The following is a 23632-nucleotide window of genomic DNA, read 5'->3' on the forward strand; positions in this document are numbered from 1 at the left end:
TTTGCTCTAAGATGGGCCTTTATTGGGCCAAAGATGGTAAACAGTAAAAAATATCTTCTTTTTAAAAATTTTTGCTTGGACGTGTCTTAGTCTTCTATTTTTATTTCAAGGAACAAAGTATGACTTTACCATAGATCTGCCTTAGTTTGTACGGTACCACAAATGTCTGGTACTTACATTTGGTCAAAAACCATAACATATTGTTTGCCCTGACTTAACACAGTAGGCCTACAGAAAACCAAAAACAAATGTGCAAGTGCTAAGGTTGAATATTTAACCACATACAGTTTAGAAGCATTATTTTTAAATCTTGTTTATGAAAATTAATTGAAAAAAAAAGTGTCTGTAATTGAGAATGCAATAACAAGTGGGTGAATGAATAGTAATGAATTTAAAATTTGACCTACTTGAAGCATTTCTAAGACATTTTAAGGTGAATGTAGAACTATACCAGAAGTGACGTGTTGGTCATGCTAGGCTGATGAGGATGTGTATATTAATAATAACTCATACAGTTCTATAAAACTTATTTTATTAAGTAAAAAATTGGTAAATTCACACAAATCACAAAAGGTTTGGTAACATATTTCATTACTTATTAAAAAATGCCACTTTCAATGAATGATTCATTTATATGACGGTATTGACTGACAAACTGACACATGTTATATTGTAGCTCGTCATAATAATAACTTATTTGTTTTTTGACTTGTAAACCATTTCTGAATAGCTTTCAAAAGCTGTTATTGAAGATTGAATAAGCAACTTTGGTTGTAATAATTAATTTTTCCTTTAGAATCAGTTGAACAAATTTTAAATTGCTGGCCCTGAGGAAATATACTGAATCAAAACTATGAATATAACTTAAGTACTAAACTTATAAGTACAGTCGAGAGTCGAAAATCCGAAACGTCAAAAATCCAAACCGCTCCTGAGGGTTTTAAAATATTGAATTAGCACAGAGTCAACGGATGTTTTATTTACAATTTCGTGGGCCAAGCAGTCAGCGCCTGGCAGGGAAATGAGTGAACGCGAGGATCCAGTCCGTCTTTTGTTTGTTTCCAATGTATAAACTCTACATATTTTTTCAAGGAACGAATTACAGTAATGTAACGAAAAACTCTATTTTTAATACTGTAGGCTTAATTATGTGTCTATTAGGCATTTCTTGGCTATGTTTGAAAATCTGAACAAATCGGTAATCTAAACTACCTGTGGTCCATAGGCTATTGGTTAGGATTTTTTACTACTGTATTATTGTAATGAAGAATCCACCATATTTTTCACATTATTAAGTTCAAAGAGCACAATCATTGAGTTCACAAACATTCTTGCGCTTTTCACATGTCTCGTAAAGGTTAAAGTCAAAAACATTTCAATACAATAATTTGCTAAAACTACTTTCAAATTGAGACCTATTATTGAGAATATTATTGAACTTATATCACAGTAGGTATAGAAAGTGATTGTTGAGGTTAATTACAATTACAAATACAAGGTTCAGGTGTGATGCAGATCACTAGTCGACCTGCAGTTTACGGAAGGATCCTGCCATCCCAGTTATCTGCTGGTCCTCGAACTCTGTGATAAACTTTGCCTTCTTGTTGACAGAGATGGTCATTTTGTCTAAAGCCATCACTCGTTCCCTCTTGCTCTCTAGGAACTTCTTGAAGTCCGCTATAACATACAGATCATTAAAAATTATTCACATTGACTTGGGAACATTAGAGATGAGCATCAATGCAAACCCCTCACTGGTTTTTGATATACCTAATATTGACGCCAGTGGGATTTTTACAGGAGAGGACAATGTGCAGTGTATAAAATAACGCAAGTGAACTCCATGCATACTCGAAGAAGATGAATTAGATCAGAAGAGGAAGGTAGACAAATCTAGACTAAGATGTTTTATATGTGATAAGAGGAAATTTGACCACAAGGAGAAACCAGAAGAGGTGAAGAGAGAGAGATGGTTGATGGTAAAGGTGGATGAATTGTGAAGGAATACAGATACTTAATCCACACAGGCCTGGGAATAATTGGAAAGGAAGAGGATATTTTTGTAGTAGTGAAAGAGAGGGAAATTACTTAAGCAGAAATAATTATGTTATGTAGTAGAAGCCCTTGTATATGTTCAGTGCAAGAAATGGGTGAAACAGGTCGAAGAAATACATAAGGAACAACAAGGGGAAACACCAATTTGTAAACTAAATATTTTTTTTAATACTTAAGAAAATTATTGAAGACATGATGATTTTGTTAGTAAACTACTTGCACACCATAGTAACCATGCTCAAGCACTGGATATTTGGAAGCGGTCATTAATCCCAAAGGAGCAAGTTATTTCGATATCTGGAAAAGAGGTTGTTCTCAGTGGTGTAGTTATAAATTTTCCAGTACGGGAACGCACACCATGGTCTTGGAACATGGATCGCCGATTAATATATTGGATTTTTCGAATGTGCAGAGTAGGAACGCCGTTCTCGTCCCACTACACCAATGGTTTTTCTGTATTTCAAACATTAGCCTATATGACTTCAGAATTCTCTTTGACACTTACCAATCATATCAGAAAGAGGAACGACTCCTCCGTACTCCTTCGGAAGAATCTTTGGATCCACTGCTTTCTGGAGACTTTCTATGTCTTTATGTAACTAAAACACAAATCCAAATTGATTATGTTCGTAGGCAGAATAGTCACAAAGAGAAAAACTTATCTAAATGAAAAGTGAAGGGAGTGATCGTATAAAACTCTTACACTTATATAGATAAAGGAATGTTTGAATATTTTCCAAATAACATCTAAAATTTAAGAAATTAATTACTAAAAAGTTGTGTAAATCATGACTTACCATGACTCTGTTTTTGAGCTTGTCATTTAGTAGAGCTGTGAAGAAGTCAAACACTTTGTTGGCGTAAGGCGGGACATTGATGAAATGTGTTGACTTGTGTCTCATTGGTGTTGAGTTCTGAGAAGATGGATAATTTTTAATATAAATCAACAAGTGATCTGATTTTTATTATGTAAATGAATTATTGATAAATTTTTATTCATTTAAGGGGACCTTTATTGATAATAACGGATGAGGTGCACAAGCACTCTTCATGCTCGTCACATATTTATTTTCCTATGTTCAAATTTATTTGTCAGTGGGTTTGGCAAAAACTCACTTATTGCTATGATTTAAAATACCAAACACAACAATTAATTTTTTACCTACAAGTAGCCGTTTCAGTTCAGTTCTTGTTCTTAGAATTGAAAAGTTTCTCATAACAGCATTGTTAACTTACATAACAGCATAGTTTTACATTACAACACGGGTAACGGACGAATGAGGTAGTGATGAAATACTATCGATAGTATCGATAGTTTGTTACTATTGATAGTTTGCCGATAGTGAAACTATCGGTACCTTAACTATCGATAGTTTATCAAGCTGAATTATTGCTGTTTTATTGGAATTTTATCCATATCAATGACATAAATTAATAATATTGTAAACAATATGATCATAGTACAACTCTACGATGATTATAGGGTTTCTTTGAAGTGATAATTATTGATATATTATCATCTGGGTTTTATCCATAACTTGCTGCCCATCAATGCCAGGCACCAGCCACAACCACAACTGACGCCAAAGGCACCAGGCAGGGAGGCATGCACTAAAGCCCAAGTTAGTGGACACATTGATTATTGGAAAAGCCAACATGTGGTTGTTAAAAGTTTAGGTGCCATCAATGTGATTTAATCAGCTGTGCTCTCTGGTTTTAATGAACTCCAACCCTAGTTTAATATGTTTTTTTTATATTTAGCTAACATGTCTTTTAAGGGTTTTCACATTTTTAACATTTTTCCAAATGTGTAACTTATTTAACAGTTTATGATTATAAAAGATTTTATTTTGATCCAAAAAATATATATAATATTTATATGGTAGGGCCTATTAAAATATATTTGGTATTATTCGAATTTAAGATTGCAGTTTTTTTAATCATCTAAAACTAAAAAATCGCAAATTTATCATTAAAAAATACTATCGATAGTACTATCGATAATATCGATAGTTTTAAAATAAATATCGAAAACTATCGATAGTCCGACTATCGATAGTATTTCATCACTAGAATGAGGTTCAAGGATTGAGACAGAAGAAGAAAAATTGTAATGCTTCGAACTTCAACTAAACTAAGCTGTTTACCAGTTTAATTTTCAATGATTGGTGCAGTTAGTTATTGGTACAATGAGTCATTGTATCAATGTCAATGGCAATGAGAGGTTAAAAACAAAAACATCTCTTAGAACTCTTATTAGAAGTTTTGAGTAGTGATTATTAGTAATTAAAAACAGGTCGTAGGTAAAGTAGTGTTAACAACTCGCGAAAATAGTGTTAACTACACTCGTAGAAGTTTTTAAGGCACTCGCCATGGCTTGTACCTTAAATTTTCTATTTATGTCGTTAACACTATTTTTACGCGATCGTTGTGTAAACTACAACTATAAATCTATTTAAAAAATACCCCCGCCGCAGCAAACCTGCCGTCTAAGCGAATTTCCATTTGGCCGAATTGATTTTCAATTGATCTATTTAAATAACATTAGGTTTAACGAGTACCTAGGTTTGCTGCTACAAGGAAACTAATAAAGTAGTGTGTTTTTAGTAAAATATTTATAGCTTACTATAAAATAAATAAATTTGCCAAGTTTGATCAAAATATATCCATAAACAAGCAAACTACAACATTTTACAATATTCTCCATAAGAATAACATGGGAATTTTAAATTTACCATTTTTTTAGTTTTCTCCGTAACCAATAACCGTACAAAAACACTTTGATATACTGAATTGTTTGTTTTTTTAAGCTCTTTAAGAAGGTTTAGAGAAAAATTGGGAAATTTTGTGTTTTGAGGGTAAGAAGTGAGAAAAACCAATTTTTACCCCATAAAACCCCCCATAAAACCCTGTTCCCATAGTCCGATCATGCTGGATCGCGAACTCATTCAAGTTTATCCCGCCTTACACCTTCAAACCAAATTTCATCAAAATCGGATAAAAATTACTCAAGTTATCGTGTTCACGGACACATATATATATAAATCTATATATATATATATATATATATATCTATATATATATATATCTATATATATATATATACATATATAAAAATTTGAACGAATGGTGTTTTTGGCCTCTGGGGACATTAAAATGAAAAAGTAAATCGGTCCCGGGCCTAAGTCTTACCATGAGACCTACGGTAATAGCTACTTCCCTATAGGGAAATTCGCTAAAATAAAAAATAAAATAACATTTAACAGGAGTTAGGCGGTGATGGGTTGGTTTTACCCATTCAATTCTAAATTTGCATGACAATTGGAAACTTCATTGTGGATACAGTAGTAGCCTCCGGATTGCCAAATAATATTAAAAAGGTTGAAATACCTGCTATCAAGTAATCCATTTAATTGCATTTGCAACTAGTTTTCGGCTCCTATGTGGAGTCATCTTCAGGTGGTACAAGGTACAAGGACTTCTTCTTTTTCACATGAAGAGTGTCATATTTAACACACAAAAATAAATAAACATTTACACACGACACAAAATACGTTTACGGACACAAAACATTTACTGATCAGTTACGACAACAGACAACGCTAACCCGGCGGAGTTTAAGTCCGCAAACTCTGGAGTCTGGACTTAAACTCCGCTGGGTTAGCGTCGCCTGTTGTCGTAACTGATTAGTAAATGTTTTGTGTCCATAAACCTGTTTTGTGTCGTGTGTAAATGTTTATTTATTTTTACGTGTTAAATTATTTGTTAAATTGACTAATTTTGAACGAATATAAAATTCATATTTTTACAAAACATTTCTTCTCAGACTGTCAGTTACTTACACACTACACAGCAAGTACCTGTATACATCGCAGCATGTTACGAATGTCGTTGAGTGACCAGAGGCTGATGTGTCCCATTGTTAGGCCAGACTCGTCATTCACATGGCTATAACCTGCCAAAGAATATAAATAATTTGTGTTATTATTCAAACATTGAAGGTTAATGTTACCTGTTTCTGTCAGAAAGATTTATTAAATAAGTAACTTCATTAAATCTTGAACCTTAGCGTTTAATATTGATCCAACCATTAAATTTTATCATTATTTCCCTGCTTCCAAGTTTATAAAAACATATTTTTGGTAACAAATACACAATACCGGTAAGGGTAAGTATTAAAGTTTCAAAATGACTAAAATGAGGAGCAACTCAAAGAGTACACATCCTGCCAAATGTATCCAAGCTTTTCACAGTGTGATTCCGAATGATTTTCAGATGGGCCTCCACGCACCATAGCTTGCGATACACAGATAAACTCCTCCTCATGAGTCACACACCAGGCACCTAACTTTGATAGTCTTGGACCTAGAGAAACTGCTGGGAGTAGTGATAACCAGTTCCACTACTGTGCACTTAGCTGGTTCAGCTGCAAGAGCTCCAGGACAAGTTTGGCATACGACAACCTTACCAAGTTCTTCCCAGCAGCTGAATACAGTGATCTCGTGTGGCTGAACAGCAGTACTCATACTAAGAGTGGATGCACATTATAGGAATGTTATAGGAAAATGAGAACAGTAAGTGGCACCTTCAATATTCATACTCTTCCCCTGAATTCCAGTAAGTCATGTAGGTACCTTATCTTTGAGATATGTTTTGAAGAGCCATTAGGAAGTGTAGTTGATTTCGACCAAGGTTAACAGAAAACTAGATTTGGTTTTATAATGTGACCAATCGTTCTGCTAGTTGTTTTGGCATTTTTAGTCAAGTTTTAAGAAATTATAAGTCTATTTGCCAAATAGTTAACTACAGTAATACGTTTTACCACAGAGAGCTAAAGTTCAGAGGATAGAAGATACTGTACATTTAATGTTACACTTAAGTGGTGTCTAGCGCTAGTTGCTGCTGTCTAGAGCAAAATACAACACTGCCCCCCTCACCCACATATGTACTACATCGCTCACGGTAGAGAAAGACCCTGTGCTCTATCTATAGGCAAGAATTTCCACAGGTTCTTCCCTTGCACGTCACAAGTATAATATCCGGCACAACATACTAGAGCTGAAAGAGCACAAGGGTCCCATAAGCGTGTTTCCTTTGTACCTTACTTCTCTGTGGTGTTACTGAATGCTGCATGGTTGCACTGGATGGTTGTAAAATACCACTTTATGCCACTTTACTGGATGGTACATTACCACTTTAAGTCATCACCTGTGATCTGGTTCTCTTCTTCGTCCATAAGACTCTCCACGACAATGCTGTGTACTCGGGCCATGTGAGCCGAGGTGTACTTGTACGGGTCAAACTTTACTGCACAAGAGAAAAGCACCTTCCTTCCTTGTCTATCTCTCTCAGGGAGAGCTACGAGGTACCTAGACACAGTGGGAAGTTGAATAGTAAGACATTAATGAAATATTTTTGTTTTATATAAGACCTTTGACTAGAACCAGGCATACCATTCCCAAGTTAAAGTTGTTGCCAGTTTCAGGATACAAAAAAAGTTTAATTGAGTCCCTACTGCGAGTGCTGTTGTCAACTAATTTTTCTTGTTCTATAAAACCAAATTATTTGCGACTCTTTCTAGAGAGAGTATATTCTGATACTACTTCTATACAGTATACTACTCTCTTCAAAAACCAATAGGTACTAGAACAAAATATATCAGTGTTATGTTTTATTACCTTCTCGTGTGCCTATATTAAGTGTGGACACTAATTTTCTTTGTAAGCTAGCTAGCTATTTTATTTTTGTCAAACAAAATTGTCGTTCTTGCTCTAGGTATGCATGCAGTACGAACAATTCGCTCACACTCACCCACTGTTCAGGATGTCTTGTACTTCTGGGTCCAGGACGTCCAGCCTCTGGAACCACTGAGGGTAGAGTTGTCTGACAATCAGGTATTTCTCCAACATCTCCTGAGCCATGGGGAGGCAGAACTTCTTGGTGCGCAGGAATCTCAACAGAAATGCTGAATCTGAAAGTTATATAGGAGATTTAGCCTATATGATACCTAGACGAAGATGAGTGAAGGAGAGTTGAATGGAGGAGATGACAGCTGTGTGTTACTGACTAAGATCAGCTGGTCCTTTTGTCAGGATAATGATTAAGAAAAGCTATAAATTCAGTTTCAAACCATCAAAAGCTACAGTCTTTTCCAGGATTGAACCAGAAACCTTCTGATTACCAAGTGGGCACTATATTGACCATCCAGCTATAGAATATCAAACACTAACAAGGGAACCTGTGTGCAAATTGCACTAGTTACAGGAGGGTTCAAAACTCAACATTCTCTTACAATATAAATCAATTTTATAATAGATACTGTATAATTTAATCTAAATGTAACAAATATTCTATAAAACAGGTTGCAAATGTACCTGCCCACCATCACACCTCAAAGAACTGACACACCACGCTAAAAGAATCGGAAAAAGTTGCACATTAAAAAAATCCCCATCTGTTAGTCGTCTTTAGATTTACTTTTAGCAGATCAAATTCACCTCTAAATATTTCTTCCACACCCTACTTGGAGTTTTTATCTTACCTTTCCTACAGCACTGTATCTCTGGGTGCATGTCTATCCAGCTCCTCATTTGGGTGATGGCGTGAGATCGTGTAGCTTCATCCTCTCGTAACTCCTGTTGTGCGAGTGTTTGCATCTCAGAACTCAGGGTACACTGGTAGGTGTCTTCTTCTCCATTTTCATAACCACACCCCATCTATCAACAGAGATATTTAGATTAGCCCAGTCAATAAAGATATAAATAAGGCAGATGTAATTTGGGAAAGCTGGATTTTTCTATGCTGAGACCATGTTGAGGTGAGTATTTTCCCAAAAGTCCCCACTCCTCCCCATAGTGCTTTCCTCTCACCCCCCCCCTTTTTAGATAGATTTACAGTCTCTTAGAAAATTTGCTATAACTCAAAAACGGGTAAGGATAACAATGCGATATTTTGTTAACCCTTTTTGCGATAGGATCATCATAAAAAATGATTTTTTACGGATTAATTTTATGAATCTTTTCCTTGTAGATTTTTATATGATTTAGTAGGCTACATGTTAACACCTCTTAAAAAACAGCAATGTCGCGGTTTTTTATTGGAGCGAGTCATGTTCATTTTTCATGTAAACCACTGCCGCATCGTGGGAGGACGCTGGGGAGGGAATAGGGAGGCGACCAGCTAATGGCACAGTGACGCAACTCTCCCGCCAAAACCGGTTGTGGTTAAGCAACTTGCAACTAGATCGCGCCTGCGTGTCGGTGACGAAACTGCCGCAGACGCTTGACCTCGGCCTCGGCCAGGGGTAACGATCCATCGGCTGCAGGATATTTATTATAAAAGTGGTGCTAATTTTGGTTTTTGTTTACGGATCAAAGAATAATACTTGATGTCCAAATACATCAATAGTATGTCAACTAATTGATCCCACCATAGATTAAACACAAAACACGTTCCTTTATAGGTTTACAATACTGTCGACTTTAAATGTAGGCCCTACCGGTATGCTTCCAATTGGAATAGGTATATTATCTGTGATACTTTATGTTTGTAGAATGTGGAGTACCTTGGTAGCAGCAGCTTGTAGGCTTCATGAACAAAATTGATGCGTTTGAATCAAAGAGTAACTGATCCATGCCTAATATGCCTATTATAAATTACTACACAACTAGTCCAAATTTCGTCTACAAAGGGTTCTCACATAGCCTGATTAATATAATAGAAATTTTCTTATAATAATGGTTAGGGAAAGTTGGCGGGAAACGAACCAAATTCATGACTCAGAAAGCAAAACACTTCCTGTATATGGAAAGTGCTTTCATCTCAACTCACCGACCGCGACCAGTTGTGGTTTGATCACGTGATTGTGTGTTTTTTTATAAAAATATATGACTTACTGGGCCTTCCATCAAAATATAGTACTGCAAAATATCACACAACATGACAAAACATAATATGGCATGTTTAATATACGACCAAATCTTCAGAAAATACAGTAAGGATAAAAGGTAAAACTATAGCAATATCGCCTGAATTACGCGATTTCTGTGTTCTGTAACAACTTTGATCTAAACTTGTGTAAATGGCTTCTTTAGGGCAACTGCTACATTTACTTACTTTTGCCGAACTCGTTTTACTTTTGCCGCACTCCAGTATTCCAACTAAACAACACTAAACGGCGTGCTTTTATTAGGCACGTTATTCATGTACGCTTGAAAATAAGCTGGCAATACTTAAAGATATTACGATCAGCTGGTGCAATGTTTCCCAGTTTCCCATTTCGTTCAACGCTTGAATTTAAACTAACCTAAAAACATGGTGTATAGTGTTTGAAAGACTGATTATATTCTTTATAGTAACTGTAGAAAAAATATAATGTGTAACACGAGCGCAAAGTTCCTTTGGTGCACTCGCCTCAAACTTTCCACACTCGCCTGTGGCTCGTGCGTAAACATTTCTCTGGTGTGCAGCAAAGCGCCACTTCGCACACCATAGTTACACAGATGACTATGTCACTCTGTTTCAACAAAGTGTAAGTTTGTTAATATAGTCAAAATCGTCGTAGATTTGTAGCATATACTATACGTCTTTACTTCACAATGGATCATTGTGACTTTGACTAACTAATGTACAGAGAAATCGCGATCAATGACTACACAGTTACCATCGTTATGAAAAGAACAAATTTCACGGGATGACCATCTGTATACGGTGAAAGTAATCTTGTTATCTCGAACCATGGACTTTCCCGTATTTCTGACTCGTCACGTGGGTTCTGAAACAGTTGTTTGGGATAAGGAAGCATGACTTTAAATAGTGCAAGTAGACTTCTCATTCCTCATCCTATCGTAAAATCTGCTGCAGTCTTGTATGTGTGTTTTTATTGTTTTATGCTGATGACATTTGAATGCACTGCTGTCAAAGTGTCAAATGAATATTTCCTATATTTTGGGGTCGATTTTATCAGTTGTAATTTACTCTTTGCTTATGATAATTGAGGACAGTTTTTTTATTTAGTGATTTATCTAGCCAAACCCTTTTTATCCTTAAAGATGATACATCTATTATAAGAGAGTGAGAGTATGTTTAAAGCTGCAGCCAGTTTTAGAAAAAAAAATAATGCGCAGTAGTTTTTATTCTAACAAATCCTTCGATAGAGCCTACACAAATGTAGAGCACGGTACTCATCTGAGGTACACATTTTATTCAGAAATTCTTAAAAATAGTTTTAAAGTGATAAAACGTTGCTAAAAATGGTGTACGAATGCGTAATTCTGATGTCAGTTTGACTTTGGAATGCCCAGAAGAGCTTGTTGGTATTGCAAGAACCAACATTGCCTTAGCCTTGGCCTCGGGCTAGCGAATCAACAAAAGCCTCTCTGAAAACGTGATTGCTACGACCATCGCATCCAGCGGAAGTCTTTTGACAGTTTCAGTTAAGGTGCTAAAGGCAAAGAATGTTAAAAGAGCCATTGGGCTTGACAAATTGCAAAAAAAGTCAAAGTGACACAAGTACGATTAAAAGTTGAAAGTATAGTTTAGTAGAGCCTTGGTAAAAAAGATTCTCATATGTATTATACAAGACTTGTAAAAAGGTTGACTTTTTATCGAGGTTTGCAATATGTGATTAGGGGTAAAACAATTTCAAGGTGATTTTAAAATACCCTTGTTATAAAGGGTAACTTGTTATCGAGATTCTAACTTTATTGGTCGATTTAGTTTATGCTTGTAAAAAGCGCCTAAAACGTGGAAATAGAATTTGGATGAGCTGATAGTGAAATTGAAATATTTAATTTTTAGTAGGTATTTCTTATTTATTTGTGTGTAGCCCTACATGGATATGGAATGTCTCATCCTATGCATAATAAAACGTTTTGATCTTGGCACAGTAACTCATAGCTTCCGGCGGCCGAGGGCACGTGACCGTGATCGGAAGCGCTCTTTGCCATTTTAGTGGTCTATGACTTCAATGACATTCAAGTTAGTATTGTTAGTATGCAGTGTAAGGTTTGTTATTGGCTCCGTCAGAAGCGAAGATCGCCTGATTGGAAAACACGTCAAGCCAAGGCGGAAGATGAATTATACATTCATATATTTTTGCAGGTTTTATTTAGAAGATGGTCCTAAATGGCCGAGAAAATATTAACTCTTAATTGTGATTAAATTTTATAATACCTACAAATCAAAGTTTCTTATGCATTAAAAATTGTAAAATAAATTTCTAGGGATTGTAAATTAGGACTAAAGTACTGGAGGCCTAGAATAAAACATGTAATAACCACCATGTGTATAACCATATGTATATATACAACCATATATGTTATATAAACAAACATTAAATAGATATCTCAGGAGAGGGGAAATATATCTGCGTTGAAGGAATCTCTCTTTTAAAGTGCTCGCCTAGTAACTAAATATTTTGATATACACAATAGGTAAAATCCATGGAAAATTCTTAGTTTTTTTGATTGTATGGCCTATGTGTTAAAGTGGACCCAGCTGTCCTTGATAATTGCGGTTTTAATACATGGTTTTGGCTAAAGAATCACAACTAGGGATGAGTAAGAAAGCCACATTATTTATCTCACACTACAATTCAACACTCATCATTCACTAATATTTAGGATAAAATATACAACATTGTGTCCCTGACCTAATACAATGATCAAATCGACTATATCTATATATATAAAATCCAATGTATGTTTGTATTAGTGTATGTTTGTTTGTTTGTCCTTTATGGACTCCGAAACCGCTGACAGGTTAAGTGTAAGAAAGGGCCACGTGGCCCTAACTTTTGCCTGTATAAATAAATAATATTTCATTTCATATTTCATTTAATTTCAAACCGCTCGACAGATTGTAATGAAACTTTCAGGCATTATTAAGCATTATTCAAGGATGGTTTGTGTGAAGTTTGGTGCAGATCCGTCAAAAGGGCTCCGCCCCAGTGGCTCTGGAGTTTCCCATGTTAACCTTATGAGTACTCATATTAAAATGGAATTAAAGAATCTTAACAGCTGGTTCAACACTAAGCAATTGTATTCTGTGATGTTCAATAGCATTAAAACGTTAATAAGTTTACCAACAGGGTGCAGCACGATTATTTTTTTAAAAATTTATGACAACAGCTGATTTGCAACCAAAAGGTGAGTGAGCGTAGCGTACGAACTTCAACCTGGAGGCGAGTTAGCGTAGCGATCGAGCTAACCTGAAGGCAAGTGAGCGCAGCGAACGAGCTCCAACCTGAAGGTGAGTGAGCATAGCGAACGAACTTCAACCAGGATCTTGAAAATGAACAAGCATTTGACATAAAACCACATTAGGACAGGACGACGTCTGTCGGGCCAGCTAGTAACTTATAAAATTGGATTTCGCGTCGATCAACATTATTCAACGCAAATTTATTCAACAAATTTAATCAACGTAAATTTTACTTTCCAGCAAACAATAGAGGAATCGACTGAAATCCTGGCTTCGGTATTCTGACGCAACTCGAAAATCACAAGGAAACATTGCTTCACTCAGCATTACTATGTTCGATGGCGCAATTGAGGACCAAGGTTCTTTATGAACTTTATAACTGATATAACTTCAATTCACTTGAATTTACATTTAAAGTGTTGTAAAGGTGTTGTGTTGTTGTGTAAATAGTTTTACGCCACTCTACACTATTTTGACTAACTTCCCATGCAAGGTTTTAGTCCAGAAAACAGCTGTTTGCCGCCAGCTTAATCAAATGGGGTTTCATTGCGTACTACTGTACTGTAATGAGTTTTACCGGACACCAATCAGCTGATTATACTTTATTTAGATGGTTGGTGGAAATATATAAGGATTTGTACAGATTCAGTAGTATGGCGAAATAGTATATTACGTTACTAGTCCTGAAAATAAGTGTTTACCGGACGAGTGTGGTCGTTCCCGTGCGAGACGAAGTCGAGTACGGGATTACCATACGAGTCCGGTACACATATTTTGGACGAGTTACGTACGATAGTTTACGCCATACTAATAAATCTGTACAAATCCTTATATATTTCCACCAACTTAAGGACTAAAAATCACTAGTCATAACCTCTAAGAGAGGTTATGTTTTTGTTTATAACCATTCATTGCTACCTAAATACAGTATAATCAGCTGATTGGTGTCCGGTAAAACTCATTGCAGAACAGTAGCACGCAATGAAACCCCATTTGAATAAGCTGGCGGCAAACAGCTGTTTTCTGGACTAAATGCTTGCGTGGGAAGTTCGTCAAAATAATGTAGTGAGGCGTAATAGTATATTTCGTACCTAGGGCCGAAAATGAGGTTTTGCCGGCTCGAGATAGTTTTTAAGTTCGAGACGAAGTCGAGAACTTAAATCGATCGAGAGCCGCAAAACCATTTCGGTCCGTGGTACGAACGCTATTTTTCACCACACTATACCCTATTACCACTATTCACCACAATAATAATGCACACTGATAGTCAACACAACTACAACTTTAAGGTTATGTGAAGAAATAATTTGAGGAATCAGCAAAAATAAAAATATATAGTTGCTAGGCAACGGTGACAATAACACAATTCTATTGAAATGCTATGGATTTTTCACCACACTATGATGTTTTTAGCTGTATTACATACGTTAATTGGTGGCTGAAAGTTACGTTTTGCTGGCCATGCCAGCTGTCGCCAATTTGGGGACCGAGCAGGTTTTTACAGGCCGGGGCCGCAAAATCAGCTGTCCGCTTACTTACTTCGAACATGAATGCGTTTTAAATACACAATCAAAATCCATAGCATTGCAATATAGAATTGTGTTATTGTCACCGTTGCCTAGCAACTATTTATTTATATTTTTGCTGATTCCTCAAATTATTTCTTAACCTTAAAGTTGTAGTTGTGTTGACTATCAGTGTGCATTATTATAGTGGTGAATAGTGGTAATAGGGTATAGTGTGGTGAAAAATAGCGTTCGTACCACGGACCGAAATGGTTTTGCAGCTCTCGATCGATTTAAGTTCTCGACTTCGTCTCGAACTTAAAAACTATCTCGAGCCGGCAAAACCTCATTTTCGGCCCTTGGTACGAAATATACTATTGATTATGTATTTAAAATGCATTCATGTTTTAAGTAAGTAAGCGGACAGCTGATTTTGCGGCCCCGGCCTGTAAAAACCTGCTCGGTCCCCAAATTATGGACAGCTGGCATCGCCAGCAAAACCTAACTTTCGGCCACCAATTAACGTATGTAATACAGCCAAAAACATGATAGTGTGGTGAAAACTATCGTACGTAACTCGTCCAAAATGTGTGTACCGGACTCGTATGGTAATCCCGTACTCGACTTCGTCTCGCACGGGAACGACCACACTCGTCCGGTAAACACACTTATTTTCAGGACTAGTAATGTAATATACTATAATAGTCATAATAGTTATTGCCTGACAAATAACTATTACTTAGCAATACAACAAGCAATAGGTAATGAACTATGTACGAGAAACAACACGCCGAAAACTTAGGTAATATACCGTTCTAAATAAATAACTCTTCCTTATACATTTAACATCCTTTTGGAATAGCTAAAGAAATACTATTTGTAGGTATATTTTAGTTTTAGATAGCGTTTTCTTGTTTCCTACACTTGTTTTGATTTTATCATATAAACACTATTTTATCTTAACATAACGATTTATTTGTATTCCCCTTTGCCCAAAGAGATAAAAAATTTAAATATTTCAAAAAATTAAGAGCATAATTCCTGATATCAGCTAATACAAGCGTGAGCAACATGAAACTCGCGTAAGCACGGACTTCAGATCTCTAATTAGGATAAGTATTCTACTTGCACTATTTAAATGCACTCGCACCATTTCAAAAAGCGTTAAGTTGTCCAAAAAAGCGCCAAGTTAACGCAGAACTGTCAACTGTCAGTATTGAGGTGTAAATGTCAATGAACGGAGACAACACACGTAACCGCCGAAACACGAGAAAGCTGCGAGACTTATATCAGAAGACACAAGACGTTTAACTGGGCCTGTCCGTTACTTAATAGGCGAACAACCGATCAGCTGATTCAACAATCAACAACATGTTGGGAGTTGGGAGTCTACTTCTAACACATAGCAGTGAGTGTTTGTAAAACTCCTCAATTGAAATTATCCAGGAATTCTGCTTTGATTGGCTGTTGAATTATAGATGTCTAAGTACGTCGGACTATTTGAAGAATGTGGAACGATAACATTGATTACTGTAAACAGACTACAACATGCCAGGTGTTGTTCAACAAATGTACGGAAACCTTTTAATCACTTTATTATTTCATTAACAGTATCGTACATATACACAATATATTGCAATGTGATTATATGTATTTTTATTTAGTGTATAAGGAAGTGGGTGATCAGTGTGGCTTTAATAATGACCAAGATCGGCTGTTTCTTAGGAAGGACACAATTTATTGAGACAATTGGGTGCAGTTTTGATCCATCACAAATATAATGAGCGTTTGAATTTTTCGCTTATAAATCAAAGTACGCATATATGTATTAATATCCTAAATGTTGTTAGTGTTGGTAACTGTCTTGTTGGTAATTATAATTGCCTTTTTCACTGCTGGGGACGTCCAGTAATATCACAACACGTAAGCATAGGTTGGAGTGAATTGTTAGCGTTAACCCCTCTTTAATTGCCCTTGAGGTAGGCAATGGTGGGTTTTATCACGCTTTTCTCGTCGTCATACCATCGAAGAATGACTCCTTACGATTCTCCGTAGGATTTCTTATTTGTTCATTAGACATCGTGATTGGGTATGGGCATAGACAATAGATTTCTTTTTGTCTATGGTATGGGTGACACCACGAAAAACAAACGTAAACATAATATATCTTTCTATAACATGAGTAAAGTTTGCACACAATGATTTCAAAAATGGATTTTACGATTTTCTCCAATTTGTTAGAAATATCTTAGTTTTAGGCTAAAAACAATATCCACGATAGCCACTGTTCTGGGAAAATTTATATTAAATGATATAATTTAAAAACAATTATATTAAAAACTTATATTAAATTATATAACCATACCAATGTCACTACATGCAGTTCGTCGATCGACGTGTTGGTATCTGATCAACAATGTCAATCAATTGTCATCGACATGCAGACAATATTTGGTGAATAATATACGCTATTGTGTGAGTAATTGGATGAATTAGAACAAGCTGACGTTTTCTGAAATGACCCACGTTATACATGAGTATGAGAGTATTTTAAAAATAGTGTCAAAGGGACGTAATGTTAATTATTTGACAGACGCGTGTCCAGGGAAAGCTCGTGAGTTACCTGTAGGACATTCTGGCCAAGGACACAATCCCAGCACTGGCGGCGACACAACATTGCAAAACTTAAAATAAGATAAAGGTCAACTGGCTTACGGGTCATCGTTGTTTGTCTCTGGTAAAAAACTATCGGCAAAGTGAAAGCTAAGTGTTTGTTTGCATTATGATAATGACTGGGGAAAACATGTGTACAACATATTAATAGCTAACTGTGAACGATCTGACGTAAAGCAAGTTGTCTTCTAACCTATTGTTAAATCTGAAGCTTTGTTTGATGGATTTATTTTTGGTGAATTTCACATGCTCTAGTGTAAAATAAACATTTTTCTCTTATTATAGAACAGATTTTACGTTTTATGTTTTACTCTCATGTTTTTAATACCCACGACAAGTTAATGAAAATTCAAACCTTTATTTAGCGGGAAAAGTTTAGCGATAAATTTCTGAAATAACAAGAACTATATGGTCGCAACTTACTTTAGGGCCCTACATAACAAAGAAACAGTCCTTAATTGTGTTAAGAATCTAGGGAGGATCAAACCAAATCACTTTATTGAGCTAACACATTGATCTGTCTTTTCATTGCATCTTAAAAGGAATTGCGATAATTCTATGTTGAATTATGCTTACCCTTTTTAACGCCTAGCTTGATGTTATATGTTCAATTATATTAGTACAGTACAAGCTGTACCCGCGGGCTTTGCCCCGTTTAAATTCATATGTGAGCTCGTTCGCATGGCTCAATCACGTCCTGGGGCCCATTTCATAATAAACTACAAGTTACAAGTTACAACTTGTAACTTGTAATTTCCATTAGATTTGCATTGGGCGATCAGCTGATTTACTAATAATATTAGTTTGTACTTTATTATGAAATGGGCCCCTGGTTGAAGTTCGTTCGCTACGCTCACTCACCTTTAGGTTGGAGCTCGTTCGCTGCGCTCACACGTCCTGGTTGAAGTTCGTTCGCTACGCTTACTCACCTTTACGGTTGGAGCTCGTTCGCTACGCTAACTCGCCTCCGAGTTGAAGTTCGTTCGCTACGCTCACTCACCTTTTGGTTGCAAATTAGCTGTTGTCATAAATAAAAAAAAAAAATAATAGTGCTGCACTCTGTTGGTAATCCTTGTAACTTTAATGCTATATTGAACATCACAGAACAGAACCCACTTGTTTAATTGAAACAGCTGTTATGATTCATTAACTCCATTTAAATATGAGTACTCATTAGGTTAACATGGGAAATTCCAGAGCCACTGGGGCGGAGCCCGAAAGTCCGATTAGAATAAAAACCACTTAGTTTTCCTATTTAATGCCTAAATAATCAGTGTACCAAATTTCAGCCTCCTAGGTAAGTGGGAAGTGGGAGAATTAGTGATGAGTGAGTGAGTGAGTCAGTCAGTCAGTGAGGGCTTTGCCTTTTATATATATAGATTTATAACGCTGTAGCTTTTTGGCAATCTTGTTACATCGGATCATGCTATATACAGAGCGTCGCGTAACTCTCTGGACCAATGTATATAGCGTTATTGCTTAGATCAAGACAAACACATTTTCAACATAGGAACATGGGTCTGTGGTGCCTAGGTTTCCGTCTGTCTGTATTTATGTGTTTTTTTTTTTTTTTTTTTTAAACTAATAACTACTAAACGGTTTGAAATACATCGTTGAGGTTTAAAAAAATGTCTATCTTATTAAGAACAATCTTAGTTTAAAATCATACTAAACAATCATTAACCGTTTAAAAATGGCAGCCATTTAAAATATTTTATGCAAAATTTCACGAAAACCGTTAACTTTACAAACAAATTGCAAGTAAATTTTATGTAGTTTTCAATGATACCTTATTTGTTAAGATTGGATAAATAATAACAGAGAAAAATATCTTCTTTTCCAAATGCTTGACCACTTTTTCTCTATTTAAACAATGCTAATACTCCTTTTGACATTGTCTAAATATCTTTACAATAATCTGTTATACGTCAATCAGGTGTTTTAAAACACAACAGCTGATTCAATAATTTGTTTTTGTTATTTATAAGTAGGCCTATAACTTGTTGTTTGTTATAAGTAACATAATTCTTTCTTTAAATAAATTGAAAAAATGTTGATAATGTTAAAATTTTTTGTAATTATTAAATACAATTGAACAATACCTTATGGTACTTTTTTATCTACAAGAGGCCTCCTTTACTTACAACAAGGAAGATTCTTTACTTATCACGAACAACAAGTTATACTTATAAATAACAAAAACAAATTATTGAATCAGCTGTTATGTTTTAAAACACCTGATTGACGTATAAAAGATTATTGTAAAGATATTTAGACAATGTGAAAGGAGTATTAGCATTGTTTAAATGGAGAAAAAGTGGTCATGCATTTGGAAAAGAAGACATTTCTCTGTTATTATTTATCCAATCAATTTTAAACAGAGATTGGTCTTAATAAGATAGCCATTTTTGAAAAATCTCAACGCTGTATCTCAAACAGTTTAGTAGTTATTATTATTTTTTTTTTGTAAAAAAACACATAAATACAGACAGACGGAAAACTAGGCACCACAGACCTATGGTAAAATGTATTTGTCTTGAAAGCAATAACGCTATATACATGTGTCCAGAGAGTTACGGGACACCCTGTATATGAAATGTGTAAAATATTGACATAGACTGAGGGAGCATGTTAAATTTATGGTAGGTTGATATCCAATTTATTATTCACTCTTATGTGTAATAGATCCATAGGCATATACAGGGTGTTCAAAAAAGCTGGAGACATATTTTACCTGGCGATTCCTTGGGTGAAAATAAAGAGAAAATCACGTATAACATTTTTTTTCAAAATCTCTTTGTTAACCAGATATCCACCATTTTGTATTTTTTACATAAACATTTTTATCTTTGTACAGTACTTTTTCAACCAATCTTTATAAAACTTGGTATGAATGTTAAGGTAGAAGAGACCCATGTAAAAAAAATAATCTTGATTCAAATTAAAATTTCAAAATGGCGGCCATTTTAGTTTTTTAAACTTAAATTACTAAAAAACTGCTGATTTTATGAAAAACGTCTTGAACACTTTTATGTAGCATTTTTAATTCCCTATCAAACGATACCAAGTTCCAAAAAAAAGATCTAATAAGAAATAGCTTATATATTAAGATTTTTAGTTGTAAAATGGGGGCAAACCTGACTAGTTTCTTCCTTATTCTACCCCATTATATGCCTTATTCTTACATTTTAGCGAATTTCCCATATAGGGAATAAGCTATTACCGTAGTACTCATGGTAAGACCTGGACGCGGGACCGATTTTTTTTTTCGTTTTGAGGTCCCTAGAGGCCTAAAACACCATCCGTTCAAATTCATATATATATATATATTTATATATATATATATATATATATATGTGTGTCCGTCAGCACGATAACTCGAGCAAAAATGATCCGATTTTGATGAAATTTGGTACAAACGTGTAAACGTACGTTTATTCGAACGAGTTCGCGATCCATTATGATCGGACCATGGGAACGGGGGTTTACGGGGGGTTTTATGGGGTAAAAATAGGGTTTTCTCATTTTTTACCCAAAAAACATAAAATTTAGCAATTTCTTTCCAAAACATTTTGTAGAGCTTAAAAAAACAAATAATTTAGTATATTGAAGCGTTATTATGCGCCTAATGGTTACGGAGAAAATTCAAAAAAATTGTAATTTTAAAATTCCCATGTTATTCTTATTGAGAATAAGTAAACTGTTGTAGTTTTCTTGTTTGTGAACATATTTTGATCAAATTTGGAAAATGTTTTCATTTCTTACTAACTATTCACATTTTACACAAAAAAAACAGTTTTACCCTCCCTGATGCAGCAAACCTAAGTACTTGTTAAACTAATTCTATTTAAATCAAGAATAAATGTTATATTTTTAAGTAGACATTTCAGTGTAAATCCAATCAGTCAAATGGAAATTCGCTTAGTCTGCAGGTTTGCTGCGGCGGGGGTATTATTTGTTTTTTACGTCTTCCGAACCTTATATTTTTTCTCGGTCATTTGAACAATCTGCTTCACCCAAACGCCGAAAAATTGGCAGACTAACTGTAAAATTATAGTTATTCAATTTTATTTTATTTACAGTAAATATTCAGTGTACTCATTCAATTTCTACTGTCATAGTTTATAACGTATCGTACACAATGCAACTGACACCGACATAGTAAGGGATATTCCTCAATGAGATATCACAATAACACAACACAATCTGTTGAGCGCTCAGCTACAATACATTTTTTTAGGTCTAACTTGGAAACTTTATAAACTGTCCAACTTTGAACTTTTTTCATTTTTTAACCAACCAGGGGCCCTCGCATTGCGGGTTCTACGGGGACATCATCAAAACCACCAACTTTTCAAAAAATAAGTTAAATTAAGTTACAAATTGTACAATTTGTAATTTTAATCATATTCAGTTTGTGATTACGAAAAACCGATTTAACGCTAGCGAAAGCTTCCTGAGAAATACATGCGTGGGTAGGACGATTTAATTACTGTAATTTTCATAATCTAATTATGCAATAATTTTACCTTCATAATTGTTTTATCCATTGAATATGCAATATTTTAGGATATGCAATTCTATAATCATTATTAATAGAAGGTTTGTAGTAGCATTAAATAAGCTATTTTTTTATAATTAACGGCATAGATTGTGTTGCCGTCTCGATATGAACAGTTTTGTCTATAAACTATCCAATGTTTACTGAACAGTTGAATTAAATTATGTTAAATGTCCATTGTCCACATTCCACATTATACGTGTAACACTTTTTAGTCTGCACATTTGACTATGTACTAGGTGTTATAATATTTACAACTCATTTTAATTGACCAGGATTGCGTTTTATAACAAATAATGGTTAAACAGACCTGGTCGTGTATAACTTATTCTAACGACACGTCATGAAAAGGATCCTTTTGTTAGCCTGATGATGGCGAAGTTTTAAAAACCGCCGACACTAATGCAGTACAGTAGTTTTAAATTAAACAACTTGTGATAGATTGTCTGACCATATATGTTTAACCATTATTTGCCGTTATAATTTCAATTACAGTGGAACCTTGATTACACACTTTTTGAGCACACTAGAACATCATGAAGTATATAAGAGAACTAAGTCCCGTTACAAAAAACTCATAATTTAAAACTGATTTTCAAAGCTAATTATTTTGAAATGGATTACAGTAGGTGTTTACCTTCAGCCAAGGTGGTACAAAATCCTATGCGGTCGCGCACGTCTGCTCCCGGTCGCTGCTGAAAGCGAAAGTGAAGAAGTGAAGACTTTGACTTTCCCACTGACCGACACCCAGACTCATTGTTGTGTGGACCAATGAGATAGCAGTTCCCCCCCCCTCCCCTCCCCAACACCTACCAGGTCCTTTGTGTGGTGTGTAGTCGCACATTTTTATGGTTTCATAATTTATGTACAATAGGAATATGTTAAATTTTGAAATCGAAAAAAATGAAAGAAAATTAAAGAAGGCGTTGTGAAATGTAATTCATAAAGAAACAAAAATAGTAAAGTAGAATATTCAACGAATAATAGATCAATAAAAACTGTATTAATTGTGGTTTATAATCCAGACACTTCAACACTTTCAAAACAATGACCATTCTTAGACAAAATAGACACTTATCACCTATTATGATTTTATTTTGCATTCACTAGTGTACAAATTGAGACCCTACAGAAAAAACAATAAAAGAGAAAATTTTGAAGTTGAACTGGAACTAATGTAAAAAAACTCCTTGCTTTAACAAATAAACAAAATATGTATGCTTGTAGCTTGGTTGCAAAATCATTGAAGGCATTTTTCTAAGCCCTTAATTGAGGTGATTATTTGTTATGCCAGGGGGTTTAAAGTATAATCGTATGCCTCCTGGTCCCTTTCGCTGAGGCAGTAAGTAACCATCCCCTATATCTCTTATTCATACCGCAATTATTTTATACATACCCCTTTCTTTCTATGACCAAAGCAACTGGTGAAAATATAAGGATAATCTGTTATCATATGTAATCAATCTAATGACACTTCCATGACACGAAGTGGCCCAGTAGCCTACTGGGCGTATCAATTTGCCCACTTTTTTCAACTAAGTTGAACGAACTATGTCAAGGCTAAGCATAAATCGCATAAAGTAACGATAATACATGTATTTAGAGAGTTTACGCTTTTATCTGGGCAAGTTTTGCA

The 23632-nt window shown here is 35.1% G+C and overlaps 1 protein-coding gene across 1 annotated transcript; it reads right to left on the minus strand.

Moving 5' to 3' along the window:
• Nucleotides 1-520: 520 nt before the first annotated feature.
• LOC128994382 (clavesin-2) lies at nucleotides 521-22731 on the minus strand. The gene is made up of 8 exons (XM_054418918.1): nucleotides 22634-22731; nucleotides 8597-8771; nucleotides 7867-8026; nucleotides 7264-7424; nucleotides 5916-6010; nucleotides 2853-2969; nucleotides 2561-2654; nucleotides 521-1677 (listed from the first exon to the last, which is right to left on the minus strand). The coding sequence occupies exons 2-8, from the start codon at nucleotides 8769-8771 to the stop codon at nucleotides 1520-1522; spliced, it is 960 nt and encodes a 319-aa protein (XP_054274893.1). The 5' UTR covers nucleotides 22634-22731; the 3' UTR covers nucleotides 521-1519.
• Between the last annotated feature and the right edge of the window lie 901 nt (nucleotides 22732-23632).

Source organism: Macrosteles quadrilineatus, unplaced genomic scaffold, assembly GCF_028750875.1.
Source record: "Macrosteles quadrilineatus isolate MER2022 unplaced genomic scaffold, UCM_ALF_1.0 Scaffold_5__1_contigs__length_97177068, whole genome shotgun sequence".
In the NCBI taxonomy this organism is placed as follows: Eukaryota; Metazoa; Arthropoda; class Insecta; order Hemiptera; family Cicadellidae; genus Macrosteles; species Macrosteles quadrilineatus.

Coding starts and splice junctions, on each gene's coding strand:
- LOC128994382 (XM_054418918.1), bottom strand. CDS start 8,771: ATGGGGTGTGGTTATGAAAATGGAGAAGAAGACACCTACCAGTGTACC. Junction 6,011..7,263: donor AGAAGAGAACCAGATCACAG/GTGATGACTTAA, acceptor ATTCTTTGGCAG/GTTATAGCCATGTGAATGAC. Junction 2,655..2,852: donor AGCTCAAAAACAGAGTCATG/GTAAGTCATGAT, acceptor TTTGTGTTTTAG/TTACATAAAGACATAGAAAG.